The sequence below is a fragment of the Magallana gigas genome, chromosome 3, assembly GCF_963853765.1.
Source record: "Magallana gigas chromosome 3, xbMagGiga1.1, whole genome shotgun sequence".
NCBI classification, from domain to species: domain Eukaryota; kingdom Metazoa; phylum Mollusca; class Bivalvia; order Ostreida; family Ostreidae; genus Magallana; species Magallana gigas.
The window spans coordinates 42,842,003-42,856,956 of NC_088855.1; the positions used below are offsets into that span (position 1 = coordinate 42,842,003).

The following is a 14,954-nucleotide window of genomic DNA, read 5'->3' on the forward strand; positions in this document are numbered from 1 at the left end:
TTATGTAACAACTGGAGAGAGACAAATATACAAAGACTTCACAAACAAAAAACTTAAAATTACAATTAAAAGTATTTATATATTTATGTTTGTTTTACACAATCCGTTTAAAACAAATGTTCAGGAAAAATTTAAAATCTTCAAGTACTCACATCATATGATGTTACTCAATTGGAAACAATTTATATGAAGAGGCAGAACACATGAATTCATTTGGGAAACCTCTATAACAGGGAATGTTCTATTTCAGTTTTTATAATAAATTTACTCAGTAAAATTTGTCAAAGTTTACATGATTAACAATTGGTTTAAATTCTATTCTAACATACAAGTAAACATTAGCATTTACATGAATAATTAGCAACATTTACATAATTGTATTGTTAACAATGAAACAATGAAAAAGAATTGAGGAATCTGAACATGTCAAAATTTTCTCATTTCTATTCATCCAACATTTACAATACATATGCATACATTATCTTGTGGAATTTATGGGATTATTATGTTGCTTCTAGGGAAATTTTGCTATTATCTTTAAATTATTCAATGTAATATATTTCACAACATTTTGTATTGTAATCCAAATATTAAGTTATGTGGAATTTATGGGACTATTGTTGCTTCTAGGAAAATTTTGCTATTATTTTTAGATTATTCAATGTAATATTTTTCACAGCATTTGGTATTGTAAATCAGAATATTAAGTTTTATAAAAGGTAAAAAAAAAAAGATAAGCATGGTCATTCTATTTACTCCTCATCTCAAATAATATGTGTACAGTAAGCAGTTAATGCAAAACAAGTGTATATCTAATAATATTTTAGAAACCTGCAATACTCTCCATGATTTTTTAAAAGGGAAAGCTTTGATAATATTTTGGATTTTACATTTTAGTTCAAAACAAAATGGATATTATTAAATAGACAAATGCAATTCTACCAAAATAATCCACCCCAACCTACGATTGTATTTTATGAAGTTCAGAGGGAGCAAGTAGCATGACAATGGTGTAGTTCAATACAAATGGAAATGGAATTCTCTTCTATCACTTCTATGATAATAAATATACGTGAACAAAAACAGAAAACAAAACAAGGAAAGGTTAAACTTCCACCAAAAAAACAAACAAACAAGAAATCTGTTGACATGTCAACTTAACTTACATTACTGTTAACACAAATATACGTACATGTATGTGTATTATATTTGTTATTTCCTATTGAAAACTGAAACTACCTTATACTTGTATGCAATCTAATGGCAAAAAGATGCATACATGTATTATTCACTAATAGGTTATGCTATTTACACGCAAGTACAGAAAATAAATTCTGCATCCGCAATTAAATTTAAAAAAGGCTTACCCGTTTGTCTTACCTATACAGTACATAGTACATATACAAAAAGCGAAATGATGACCAATGAAGATAGCGAAAATATTTCTTAATTTTTAAAAAAAAGTATGACAAACTCTTAAAAGCTCTATTTAAAATAACACAAGGATAAATTCCATTTTATGATGACTAAAAATCGAATTACTTATTCTTAATATTGACTAGATAATTTTGAGTATAAAATTTTCACTATGAAATTCTCACATTTTTTTAAAAATTCAAATCTATTGGTACTCATATCATACATCATCAGATAATATGTAATACTTCTAGTTCATATATTTCAAAGTGAATTTTAAGGTACATGAACTAGAACAACAAGAGATTCCAGTATATGTATCAGTACTGTAATGGTTATATCTTCTGATCACAAGTGTTAGGAATCACTGTAAATGGACCATGATAACTCTCAAATTAATGGTCTTGGAGGCAAGCAGCTTGTTGCACTCTAATGAACTGACAATGGGAAGATCGAAATACTCAGTCTCCACATTTTCCGGTGAGAACTCAAACATGTAGATTGCTGGGTTGACCTTCATGTCTCCGTATGGGCCCTTGAGTGCTATGAACTTCAGCTGAATGGGATTGGTGACCTTGCCCTTGAGAACGAGTTGATATGACATGGACCGTGTGACGGACTGAGTGGGCTTGTCATTGTTGATGCGAGCCTTGATGACCCACTGATGGTTAAAGGCAGAAAATCTGCTAGTCTCATAGTACAGTCTTGTGATAAAGTCATCCGTTCTGTACGGTTTCAGCTGCAAATCTGACATAACAACAAAGACTCAATTTTAAATGAAGAAAATAAAAATTTATCTGAATTCATGAATATATGCATTTAAAGACTTTCATTTTTTGATGAATTTCAAAAAAATGAACTAAATGAATTTTAAGTTCAGAATTACCATTAAAGGTGACTTTCTCATAAGAGAGAAGACAGTAGAGGTTGCTGTAGACTCTCAGCTCCTCCTCCTTTTGCTTATCGACCAATGAAAGAGCATTCATGATGTCATCCCCAGACTTGTTTGGGTGGATGCAGCTTTGCTCATGGCTGGCCAACTCATGAAAAGGTCCTTGCCAAGGACAACCAATTCTTGAGTATTTACAACATGTGTGCCTAGAAATATAGCAACTTTCAGATGAGAAGATGGACCAAAAAGATGAATAACATTCTAATATCTGCAAGAAAGAGAGGTGTTTGATTAGTATACGTACCTGTCTGGGGTGTGTGTAGATATCCCAAGTAAAAAACTAAATTTTATAAAGAAACCACCTGAAATATCATTGTGATTAACAAGTAAAGTTTCCTTAATTATAAAGTATACATCCATTCATGGAATACAGTATGTGTCATAATTATGATTTGACAGTAAATCCACCACAAGAATGACAACATTTTGTTTTTCACTATTCTCCACATGATTAATCCACATTTTAGTGTTCCACCGGCTGACTTTGTACAGTTTCTTCTTCATGGAAATCACCATGGAAACTGTTTTTATACACGCACTCTCCCATGACACAACAATCACAACTTAGGTTTGGTTTGGGTATCCTCCATTTGCTTGTGTAGGGTTCCTTGATTTTAAGTTCCATGTTTGCTATTACATTTGTAATACCTTACTTAGAAGAATGCAGCTGGGATGGTCCTTGGTTTAACACTACATCATTTAAAAAACAAATCTAAGACAGGAAGGACAGATAGGAATAGATAGAACATTTTGTTTAATAGACTTTGATCTGGGCATCAAGAATATCTTACTAAACACTTCCACTTCGAATGGGCCAATCAGCGTGGATATTTGGAAACAGTATTTTAAAAATGTCTTTTTACCTGCTTTTGTATTTATTGCATGCCCCAATTTTGATCATCTGGCCACATCAAAAGTCCCATTTGCTAAACCTTATTTCAAATGCCTTGCAGGGGACCACATTGCTCACCTGAATGACTTTCTGAGAACAAGAATGGGAATATTTTTTACACTGATGATGCAACAGGGCTATTAACTGACAGCTAATATCTTGAAGCTTTTTACTGAACAATTTTCATCACAACAACTTTGTCCTGGCTGCATGTTTAAAATTCATGTATATTGTTATGGCTTTATTAAGCCAATACCGGCAAGTTTGGTGAATGAACTCTAAAGATCTTAATTGAGAAGAACATGCTTATTTCAGACCAAAAAGGGTCAATTTCTCATTGATGCTATCAAAAGGATGACAAATTCTTGCAGAGTAGGTTTATGTGAAACTACTAACTTAATTAGAATTGTTAAAAATCAAATACATTTACAAGTTTGGCAGCACTATGAACTTTGAGTACTTCTATTCGGAATGCATCTAACTTTATTACCCACATGAAGTATAGCATATACCACAAGGACAACAGCTCATTCATAGCGATCAGCATTAAACTGTTTTATGAAAAGTAATTAACAACCTGAAAGCAGATTTTGAAGTGGCGACAAAACTTGAAAATCAGCTTGAAAAAAAATCCTGGAAGCCTTGATGACAAAGGGGATTCATTAAACAAACTTTTAGTTTCAACCTTGTAACCTGAACATGAGCATGCAATTTTTAAGATCTTGGACCATGGAAAGATCTAGATGGTTAAGATACTTGCCGCTATAATTACGTTGAGTGACTGTGGTCAACATAATTTCTCCAACGTTGAGCTCCAATGACACTGTGAACCCATGAACTCCAAGCACGCCTGGACAGGAACAAAAGATAAAAGTGTTTTGTCCAATTATTAAAACATGAGCTAACAAGAGGTGAGCAAAAATCACCCGCTCGGGTGCCGTCTGCCTGCTAGACGAGTCCCGCTCAAGTGGTTTCTCTCAGGGGCCCTAACCAAACCTTAACTACGGTGTATGTATGCTAAACATACCCCAGAAGCTATGTTAGCATACATGTGGACTCACCGCTCTAGACAGAGCTCCCTCTGGTGGTGGTCTACTTGATTGCGGGGTAGTTGACAACTGCAGTACTGGCACAGGCTCGGGAGCTCTGATACAGCCTTTTCCACTGCTAGGTTCCGTGTACAGGAGTTCTTGTTGATCTCACAGCGGCAGTTGGGGCAAGTTGCTGTCTCATCTTTCAGTCTGGCATCAGCAAGGAGATGGTTGTAACATCCTGCACACATCAAGTGTCCATTGGTGCACTGTAAAATAACAAAACATAATAATTCATAATACAATGTATATGTATAAATCATTTACATCAGACAAAAAGATCAAACTTGACTTCATTGAGATGGCAACTATCTGCATTGATAAAGGACATCAGGGTTATAAAATACCTTCTGCTTTGACAGTGCTTTAACCTTGACCTTTAACCTTGGAACTTGGTACAATTCTGTTGCATATATCTATTACTTACATGTACAAGCACTTTATGAGTGAGGTATGAGTGAGATTATTAAGACAAAGGAGAAAGAAAAAATGCTCTGGACAAGACATTTATAAATTACCAGGTACTGATATGTCTGTCTTAATTGGCCTTCAACCTAGACTCAGATTAAGATCATAGCATACTTTTTACTAAGAACACTCTTTGGAGGAAGTTTCAATTACATTTGGATAAAAAAAGAAAACATTTATGAAAGAAGTTTCATGGAGACCTGAGCTGAATGCTTTTTCAATGTCACTGCAAAACTCTTTACCTACTGGCAACCTTTTGACAAAAAGTCTTGGCAAGACTGGCCCAAGGGGAGATAATGCTGTCTGGATGATGACTTTTCACATAGATTTGTTATGTCCTTGACTTCTCCAGGAGACTTTGCTCAAGGAAAGTGGGTCCTTTACTTACAAGCAATCTTTTGTAGAAGTATGAGTTATGTGGGCCAAGGGGAGAGAAAATGTAGTATGGAGAAGAATAATTACTATGACTTTAACCAGAGCTGAAGTCACTGCAAAGTTACTTTACGCAGTACGCACTGGCACTCTTTGATAAAAGTATAAACCAGAGTAGGTCCAAGGGAAAGGACATTTGTTATAAACAAAGCTTTTGCAATAGATTTGCTATGACTTAATTTAATTTTTGGCGTAGACATTGCACTTCTAACCCAAAGACACTCTGTGGCTGATCGAGGTTTGAGTCAGACTGGGCCAAGAGGAGAGAAAAGATACTTCAACATTAAGGGCTGATGCAGACAGATGAACAGATCAACTGATCACTGCAAGGGGGCCATAGAGCAGCCTTATGAGACATTATAAGATGTTGTATTGTGTTGCATTATTAATTTTGTTAGATAAAACTTGAGTAAGAAATCGTAGCATGATCAGTTGATTATTGACAGGAATGTAAATATAACACATCTGTAAAGAATTACCAGTACATGAAGTCCATTCATTTTGTGGTACGTATGATATAATAAATAAAACAATGTATTAAATATTCCAGAACTCTGTGGCAATGTATAGTTACATCTGCACATTCAATTCCTGGTTTATCATCCAGAGCTAGCCTGTTATATTTTCTACTGCTTTTAGCTCTACAATGGTCTGATAATACAATATACAAATGTAAACTCCTATGAACCAAACACCTTTCAATTTTTGTATCCACTATATTTGTCTTTCTTTAATAAACTGCATGCAAACTGAATATATGCAAAAATGGACAAAAACTTTTGTGTCAAAGGATAAATCTACTACAAAAAGTGTTTATAAAAAATGCATGACAAGTTTGCATAATATATAATATGCATGGCATGTTGCCAAGCCCCTCGGATCAGCTGACCTAGCTCACGTGATTCAACACCCCTCTGACAGCTGAAGGTTATAAACAGGTCACCAGCTGACAGTTGGTCAAATATTTGTGTGAATTTATGCACCAAAGTTTTTTGTCCAATAAATCCTAATTTTAGTACATATCGATTATAATATCTTTTCGATGATTTTAATGCACGATGAGGTGTAAAATGCATATCTTTTTAAGTATCAAAAATGTATTTCTACACAAATTTACTGTGCATCACAATCTCATAAAAAGCTCTGCGAAAATATCAGTCAGATATCAATAATCACATAAACTAAATATTTCGCAAACGCAACATTGCTATTTTAGTCTCTTTAATAACATGATGCAATATTTAGGGGCAAGTACCTGGAAGCAAGTCCTTGGCAAATCGAGACATACTGCGCAGCAGAGGATTCCACTCAATCGATCTTCCAATTTATTGTCTTTCTCTTTCAAGTTAATTTCAGTCTTTAATTTTTTCCTCTCGGGCTCAAAATTTGTGTCAAGGTTTTCCTTGTTGCAATTTTCATCTTGCAAGACGAGAGTTGAAGGGCCTGGAATGTCAGCCATCTCGTTTGTTTACGTTTTGCGTTTGTTGACGTTTCGACCAGGAACCCGGACTGTCACTGACGTCATAGTCAGCCAATCGCTACACGTGTCACGAAAGGTCACTGCATAACAAATTTTGGTTACCATATTCGGAAAACAACGAAATCGATCGTTACAACTCGGCAATTTCCGTCATCAGGAACGGATCTAAATTTCTGGCGCAAGTTGTCGAAAAGAGATTTAACAGCAAACGATAAAAGAAAATCGAAACCTTAGATTAACATCACAGTCTCTTGTTTCTAAGAGAAAAAAATTACCCTATAGTATAGGCTAAATTTTTTTCTCAGAAACAAGTGCCTGTTATTAACATGTAGAAAAAGGATTTGTTATATTGACAAATATATTAAAAAGTCATCAGCATGATATATGAAGGCGTGATTGAATAAATAAGTAAAATGAATGAATGAATATTGATGAATGAATAAATATGTTTATAAATGAGGAGCAATTAGATAAAACAGTCATGGAGGATCTCTAATAACTGATAAGTAAAATAGTCCGTAAAATAGAAAATCATGTTAAAAACCCTAACCTATTACAAAATCGTTTTCCGTAATTTGTAAATAAAAGTAGAGAGGAGAATCAAAGTTTTTCTACAATATATTTCTTTCTTTTCAAAGCTATTCATTATTTAAGGTATTAAAAATGTTACATAGTTTGGTTTTTCTTAGATAATCTACAATCCTTCACTATAGTTCCGAGGCTATGGATGAAAGTACTTAAAAAATGTTTTTCACTGCCTAAAAATTTTGCCTACAATAAAAAATTATTATATTATTTTTAAATTGCTCGCCGCTCCTTTTTTTTTTTTTTCATTGGATGTTCGAAATACAGAACAAGATAGGAAATAGGAAGAAGAAATTCTATTGGTGTGGCCTAACACAGGTTTTTCTATGCAAATGAATACTGCAGACAAATTTTATTTTGCGTATTTTTTACTCTTTATTTAAGTACATGTACTTGTACATCATACATGTATTTCACAAGCACGACACACAATACACAATATTTTTACAAAACCACAAACAATATAATATATAGTACCTGGTACATAAATATGATATGTACATTGTCTGACAGTCATTTGAAAAAAATTTAAACCACACATTATTTTAATGTACAAAATCAAACAAAAAATTATTCTGATGGTCACAGATAATACATCTCAGTATAAACTGAAGAAATTAACTTGCATGTACACTTTACAATAACAAACGCACATTTCTTGTGTCTTACATTCATTTCTGAGAGTTAAACAACATTGAATCACTTAACAAATTACCATCCGTCCCCCTCTTCCTAAACTGAAAAACACATCTGGTATTGAAAAAAATATCTAAAATGGTTTCATTCATTTTTCAACACTGAAAATGCTATCAAAATATATTCCAATACTTATGATCAGTCTATTTATTGGCATTGGAAAAAATGTGTACATGTGTGCAGAAGAGAATGCCCAATTTTGAGATAATTTTTCTGATGGTAAATTTCATATGATCAGTGAGTACATGTATAAAGATCACACCACATGCTCAAATATTGTTTTTTGCCATATAAAACATATTCCATGATGGCACAGCATATTGACTAGTATCTACATGACAATATCAAAGCAGTATATAGTTTGAAATGATAAAATAAAAACACATTCCAACTTTACACCCATCAGGGAAAATAACGTAGTCTTACAGAACATAGGAGAAGGGTGTTGTACATATATAGATCAAATACATTGAAAACATATCAAATATATAGATTTCTGATGATTCATTATTAATGCTGTACAAAAAGATGATTTGATTTTAAAAAAAAACTTAGATATCCTATACAATGAATGATATAAATGTTCATTCAAATGTTCATTTTTTGCATGGCTCTTATTTATATTTGTACAACAGTACAAAAGCATACCACTTCCCTGAGTAGTATCATAAAATGTTGGTCCATGATGAAGGGTTATAACATAAACAACATTTGTTCACATCAAAAAATAAATCTGACTTTGTAAATAATTAAAAACATTACATCAGGGAAAAAAAACTAAATCATACTATTAAGAATATTTCTTTGTAACAGCAAAAATACAGATGAAAATTTATGAAGAGAAAACTGAAAATAAATTTGCGTTTGCTGCCAAAAAATTTCACGTTTATCACATTCAGCAACTACATCTATTACATAATGGAATTTGACAACAGCCAGTGAACAGTAAGGAAATAAATGTCTATCATAAAAAAATTCTAAACATCAACTGAATTTGTCTTCTGTTCCAAACTGTACTGTAAAACATTAAAAAAATTCTACATACAGTATGAATGCACCTAAATAGACCTAAGGAATAAATAATTTCCAATTATCAATGCATAGTGCAGCCAATCCACATTTGGAAATCCCAAAATGGAGCCTTCAGAGCTAAGGACTAGCCCAGCAATAACATAAGTAAGCCCTGCTCCAAGCCCAAAGTAGTTCTTGTTGCTGAAGCTAAGAATAAGGATGACAAGCATTGAGAACCCACTTGCTGCCTGGGTAGCCACTTCCTGAGTTTTTGGTGGAAGGAAGGCTGCAACAATAATCACAGCAAGCAAGAAAATTGCGATTTTGTTTGCCAGCATTGCTGATCCATATTTTGCACAAAACTCCATGGCGATGAGAGGAACTCCAGCACCTGCAGCTAACCAGGACATGAATTTGTGACATTTGTAGATAATCCCGCCCTCTGGTTTTGACATGGCAAAGCGAAAAATACCCAGAAATGCTGCAGTGCCTTGTATTGAAATTCCAACTACTGCCTTTATTCTACCCACTCTGTGCCACTCATATGCGACATAGAATGCCATGGCACAGAGAAGAAGGTCAGAAAATGAGGTACTCAGCTGTCTGGCCATTTCTGCAAAGTAAGTTTGAATCACTACATAAAAAATATCCTATAAATTATCAAAAATACATCGTACAGTACCAATCAGACCCAACCTAACACCAGAGTAAACCCCAACTAAACCCCGGGTTTACTTTTTGGGTTTATTTGGGATTTACTCTGGGTTTACTTTTTGAAAATTTGGGTCCACTCGGGGTTTACTTTGGGTTTACTTTGAAATTGCTTTTGAGGTCAACTGTATGCACTGAAGTGTGAAGCAGACTACTATTTTATCTTACCATCCTACTGCCTGTAATTCCTACCCATTGTATATTCCGAATACACTGTAAACGTCTGCTTTCAGGGGTATACATGTACTTCTGACTGGGTTTACTCTCTGTGTCCACTCTGGGTTTACTTGGGGTTTACTCTGGGTCCACTCTAGTAAACCTCAAGTAAACCCAGAAAGTAAACCCAAGGTTTAGTTGGGGTTTATTTTCTGTTAGGTTGGGTCTGATCGGTACTGTAGCTTTATGTAGGGACTACATGCATTGTCTATTTTCAATACTCCCAAACTGGTAAAGAGCACTTTCCCCCTCTAAAAATGTTTTAAAAATCTTAATGGGAAAAGAAAAGTCACTTAATAAACACATGATTACATGTATATATGTGATCCATATACACTATCTAAAACATTAGCATTGGCAAAGGTCTAAATTAAACTTAGAAAGGACCTCGCCCCCTCTCCCGAAGCTCCAAAAAATGCAGATCTGCTCATTTTTTTTTCTCTTTAAAATCTTACAGTTGGGCGTTTCTCCTGAAAATATACCTAACTAGTAACCACTAATTTACCTTTTAACAGTATTGTGACAAAATGAAGTAGCTTAAAAGCTATATAAACGATAACGTTATAATATAATATAGCTCTAGATAATGGTTACGAGAATTGTGGTTAGGCCCAAAATTGACAAGGAAATTTACTCTCATAAAATGATTATCTTATAATTAAGCTTTTCACGAACGTTTTAAACTACCTAGAAAAAATGAGGAAAAATTATCATATCAACATGTAAACAAACGTCCTTCTGGTACTACTACTTCCGCTTTTACTTTCGAAACGATAGATGGCGCTGGGTACGAACAGAAGCAGATGATGCGAAAATACTGTGAACATCAAGAAGAACACATGCTTACAACGTTACGTACATTAATGATAGCGATGTAACTTTATTGGGAATAGTCTCTACAACGAGGTAAGGGTTCTAAAGTGTTATAGGAAATACAGATGTTTTAGCCTTAAGAAATGTTGAGTCACATGATTATCAAGAGGTGACAGTTGTAAACAATATATATCGTATGCTATAAAACGCCATCATTAATGATTGGCGACATCAACGAAATTAAGGCGTTGTCATTCGTTCTTTGATGATTATCAGATATTATCAAAGCGATCAAGCTTTCTGAAATCGTTTGTCATTGGTATTCTACAATGAAATCTATATGTGTATATTCCATTTTTTTCAGATTATGTCATCTAAAGTTGCCAGGTATATCAGCTATTTGCTGTTCAGACTCTTATTGCCAGTAGTTCTCCTAGCAGGTAAACATATACACCCACACATATTCCACATCAGAAGTTCTCTCTTATATAATCCCTTATAAAATAGTAATTGGACTGGATTGCAATCACAATTTACATGTAGCGTTCCTACTGTCATATAAAGGTAATCGAAAAAAGTTCCTATTTTTCAAAATACACTGAAGATTAATGGAACACTGTATAATTTTTCAACAATAAATATAACTTAAGAGAAGGAGAAGACCATATTAAGGAGAACTTCTGTAATATATATATCGTTCATGCAATTTTCATTTGCTTGCAAGTAAACAATTATTCTCAATTGTTAAAAATGACATCTTGCATGTAGGTGTGCATATTCCAGATTTTGATGATATAGGCATTCAAACAGCCATGGTATAAAATCTGGATTATGGCTCCAGACAATGCTTGTTAGCTAAAGTTTGTTTCTTAGAGTATACAGAAATAAAATATGGCAATTACAAGATGCCTATTATAAATTGACAGGGCATCATCATAGAAAAAAAAAATAGACTAGCACATGGATTTTTCTGTATCTTAATTAATTTTGTCACAAAGGTTGTTTATGACCTGATGGTTTGTCCTCATTCTACTTGGAGGAGTCACATGACCAATCAAGGTCAATGTCACAACACCATCAATATGGCATCTATGTATATAATATCCAAAGTGGCCCTGTAGTAGTTTAAGTCCCTATTTTTGTACATGTAATTACTAGTGACTTTCCTGGTATATATTAAAACTACGATAAAAAAAATTAGACTACTTTCAAAGACATCAAACTATTTTATTGTAATTCTAAATGTATAACCTTGAAGTTGTTTTGGAAATAAAAAAAATCAAGAATGTTTTTTTTTTCTTCTTTTAGGATGTGCCCTAAGGTACAACCTTGTGTCATTCCTGTATTTGTTGTTCCTGTTGGGACTTCCACTTATTCCAGCACCAAGTGCTCTGACAATGAGAGGTAAAACTTTACATGCAACAGGTGCTGCATGCTGCAGTGTGTTTATTAAGTTCATTGATATAGTTCCTCAGAAGGAGGATCTGTATTTTAATATATCAGCATGTACATATTTTAGTTGACTGGCTGGGAAATACAAAGATATACATTGCTATTGGACAGTGTTATTTTTAGAGAATTACCATAGTCATATTTTTACATTTCCATAAAACAATATTTTCCCACGGTTGCAGTTTTTGCTTATACTGGGAGGCAGTCTTAATATTCAGGCTCCTCTGATGATTTAAGGACATGGTCCTTTGATGTCTGTTTATTTCAATCTGTTGCCATCCTATGATACCTGATTCTAATTATCATGGACTCAGGAATAATCTGTAGACGCACTGTAGGTGCTGTAGCTGCAAGGAGACCGGTTCTGCTTCAGTAACTTATTCAGCTCGGGGCAACCTTTTTTTTCATAGTGTGCAGAGGTTATTGTGTAAGCATTGATTTTTTTGTAATCGTAATTCAATAAAAATATTGTCTCTACTATTGGTTGGTATGGAAACTCTGAGCTCTTAATCGGATTTGTTTATATGTGGTGGATCTAAAAATAATGATTGCAATTTTTATATATATATATTTTTTTTTTTTTTGAGGGGGGATTTTTTAGTTTGTTAAATGTCAACAATTGGCATATATTTCTTGGCCTGCAATTCACACCTTTTGCAGTTGTGAATCCATTTTTTGTACAATGGAAACAATAAATGTAAATTTTGTCAAAAAATGTGACTATATATATTTTTTTACTGGTAGTTAAATCTTTTATAGATTGAGAAGATTACTAATAAATTGGTAGGTTTATATAAAGTGTATTTGGATTGTTTTATTCATCAACAGGAAATAATTTTGAACTTTCTGAATGAGGGATCAACGAATTACCAATATATTAATAATATTTTTGTTAAGGTTTATATAATGTGTATTTGGATATTAAATTGTATTTTATTTACCAAAAGAATTTTGAACTTAGTGAATGAGGGATCAATTCTTCCCCTCTCGAAAATTCTTGTCATTCTCTGCTTGAATTTGAGTTGTGATTATGCAAGAAATAATTTGGATAATTACTAAAACACACTAAAGCACAAAAAGTTTACGACAAAGGAATTGTGCAGGTCTGTAGTAGAGTGCTTTTGCTATAGCATCCTAACCTCCGTTCATTCAGATTTTATGTGCAAATAACAGTTATGCAATGCCATGCATATTTTACTAATACATATGATGTGCTTGTTATTTTGAATGGCAACAGCTGCGTGTACATTCAACATAAACTGGTTACACGAGTCTCAGTCAGAGTAAAACACATACTGGTTTTACTTATGGCAGATCAGTTATATAAAGTGTGCCTTATTTAAAATAATAACTGAAAATCCTTTATATAAAGTGCATTAACAAGTAGGAGCAATGTATTTTTTCATTTAAAACAACAGTAGAGAAAGAAAACATTGCTCTCAAGTGTTAATGAATAGATGCACTTTTTTTTATGTATCTTTATTTTAATCAACAGTTGGCAGTTAATTTGGTGGAGCACCAACTGGCTGCCATGTTTTATAGATTATCTCATTATATCATCAAAGAAACTGTAAGACCTCAAAATAACGCAGGCTGCTTCAGGACAGCCAGAAACCCTGTGTTGTCAATAATTCATTATAGTTGCCAGCTCTATGAACTAACCTTTACAATACATGTATGATCTCACAGTTATAATGGCTGGAACAGGATGAATTTAATGACCAAAAGTCATGGTGTATCATGCTTTAGATTATGCAATTATTCTAGCAGGCTTAAAGACTTGATAATTTGTTCATAATTTGAGGTCTTTGATTTATTAAGGGTCAGTATATTATAAGGGTCAATCCATGTATATGTGGAATGGCCGATACAATGCATCAGATGTTAAACAACAAGATGGCTTGTACTGTAAAATTGGAATGAATTAATTATTGTGGCTTTACTTTCAATAATTGCGTGACAAAGAGATTTCTGCAGGCTTGATAAGACAATGTGAATATAGTGGTTCCTTAGATAGTGTACATTTTTTCAAATACATATATTAGTAAAATTAACATAGGAATATATCTTGAAATTTTTTTTTTTTTATGAACAGTTATTTAAAAGAAAATACATTATATTTGCTTTATCCTGATGAACTGACTCAAATGTAGATTTATGAGTTCCAAAGCAAAAGATAAAAAACATTCATTAGTATTTTCTGCTTTTATTTCAGGAATCACCGGTGTATACTTAATCCTTCTTATTGTGCTGGGAGGTTTGGCAACATTAGCTCATGCTATTTTCCATATTGTGCTGGCAGCCATTCCTGAGCCATATGGTTACAGTTTCTCAAACTGTGAGTACAAGGCAGGGTTGTCATTGCATGACGCCATCTGATATTGCAGCTGACTTTTCAACCATGACATTAGGGTCTGCCAGTTACTTGCTGAAGACATGTTCTGTACTAGCTAGGTTGATTTGAACTGAATGAGATACTCTGAATACATGTAAATATATATGATTTAATAAAAATTTTCACTTTTGTGTATTAATCTGAATGAAAATATTTTTTACATGTTTGATAGTAATTTTAATCTATCTTTGAGTTAACAAACAAAAGTTATTTGTGAAATGCCCGGACGCTAATTTAAGCAAGTGCACAAACATATATTAAGGCTATTGTTGTAAGAACTGATGTATTCGTGTGCATTGTTAATCCTCTTCCACTCTGATTTCCATGAATTCAGAGTAATGTTT

At 33.4% G+C, this 14,954-nt stretch overlaps 3 protein-coding genes across 17 annotated transcripts in view; 1 reads left to right on the top strand and 2 right to left on the bottom strand.

Annotated features, from left to right (window-relative positions):
• Positions 1-1,402: 1,402 nt before the first annotated feature.
• LOC105336022 (zinc finger TRAF-type-containing protein 1-B) lies at positions 1,403-6,767 on the bottom strand. Its single transcript, XM_011440183.3, has 4 exons — positions 6,507-6,767; positions 4,322-4,560; positions 2,303-2,514; positions 1,403-2,163 (listed from the first exon to the last, which is right to left on the bottom strand). The coding sequence occupies exons 1-4, from the start codon at positions 6,708-6,710 to the stop codon at positions 1,781-1,783; spliced, it is 1,038 nt and encodes a 345-aa protein (XP_011438485.1). The 5' UTR covers positions 6,711-6,767; the 3' UTR covers positions 1,403-1,780.
• A 951-nt stretch (positions 6,768-7,718) lies between these two features.
• On the bottom strand, positions 7,719-10,757 carry LOC117693154 (transmembrane protein 276). 2 transcript variants are annotated; one of them, XM_034483519.2, is made up of 2 exons: positions 10,638-10,757; positions 7,719-9,636 (listed from the first exon to the last, which is right to left on the bottom strand). In XM_034483519.2, the coding sequence occupies exon 2, from the start codon at positions 9,632-9,634 to the stop codon at positions 9,071-9,073; it is 564 nt and encodes a 187-aa protein (XP_034339410.2). In that variant the 5' UTR covers positions 9,635-9,636; positions 10,638-10,757; the 3' UTR covers positions 7,719-9,070. The 2 variants fall into 2 exon arrangements, with proteins under 2 accessions (XP_034339410.2, XP_034339412.2); XM_034483521.2 differs by having other exon boundaries at positions 10,626-10,702.
• The window catches only part of LOC105336025 (piezo-type mechanosensitive ion channel component 2), a 49,132-nt gene continuing 44,894 nt past the window's right edge, over positions 10,717-14,954 (top strand). For all 14 annotated transcript variants that reach the window (XM_066079905.1, XM_066079911.1, XM_066079906.1 and 11 more), the window contains exons 1-4: positions 10,717-10,856; positions 11,128-11,203; positions 12,072-12,167; positions 14,431-14,553. In XM_066079905.1, coding sequence (XP_065935977.1) covers positions 11,131-11,203; positions 12,072-12,167; positions 14,431-14,553 — 292 coding nt within the window. In that variant the 5' untranslated portion in view covers positions 10,717-10,856; positions 11,128-11,130. The remainder of the gene's footprint in view (positions 10,857-11,127; positions 11,204-12,071; positions 12,168-14,430; positions 14,554-14,954) is intronic.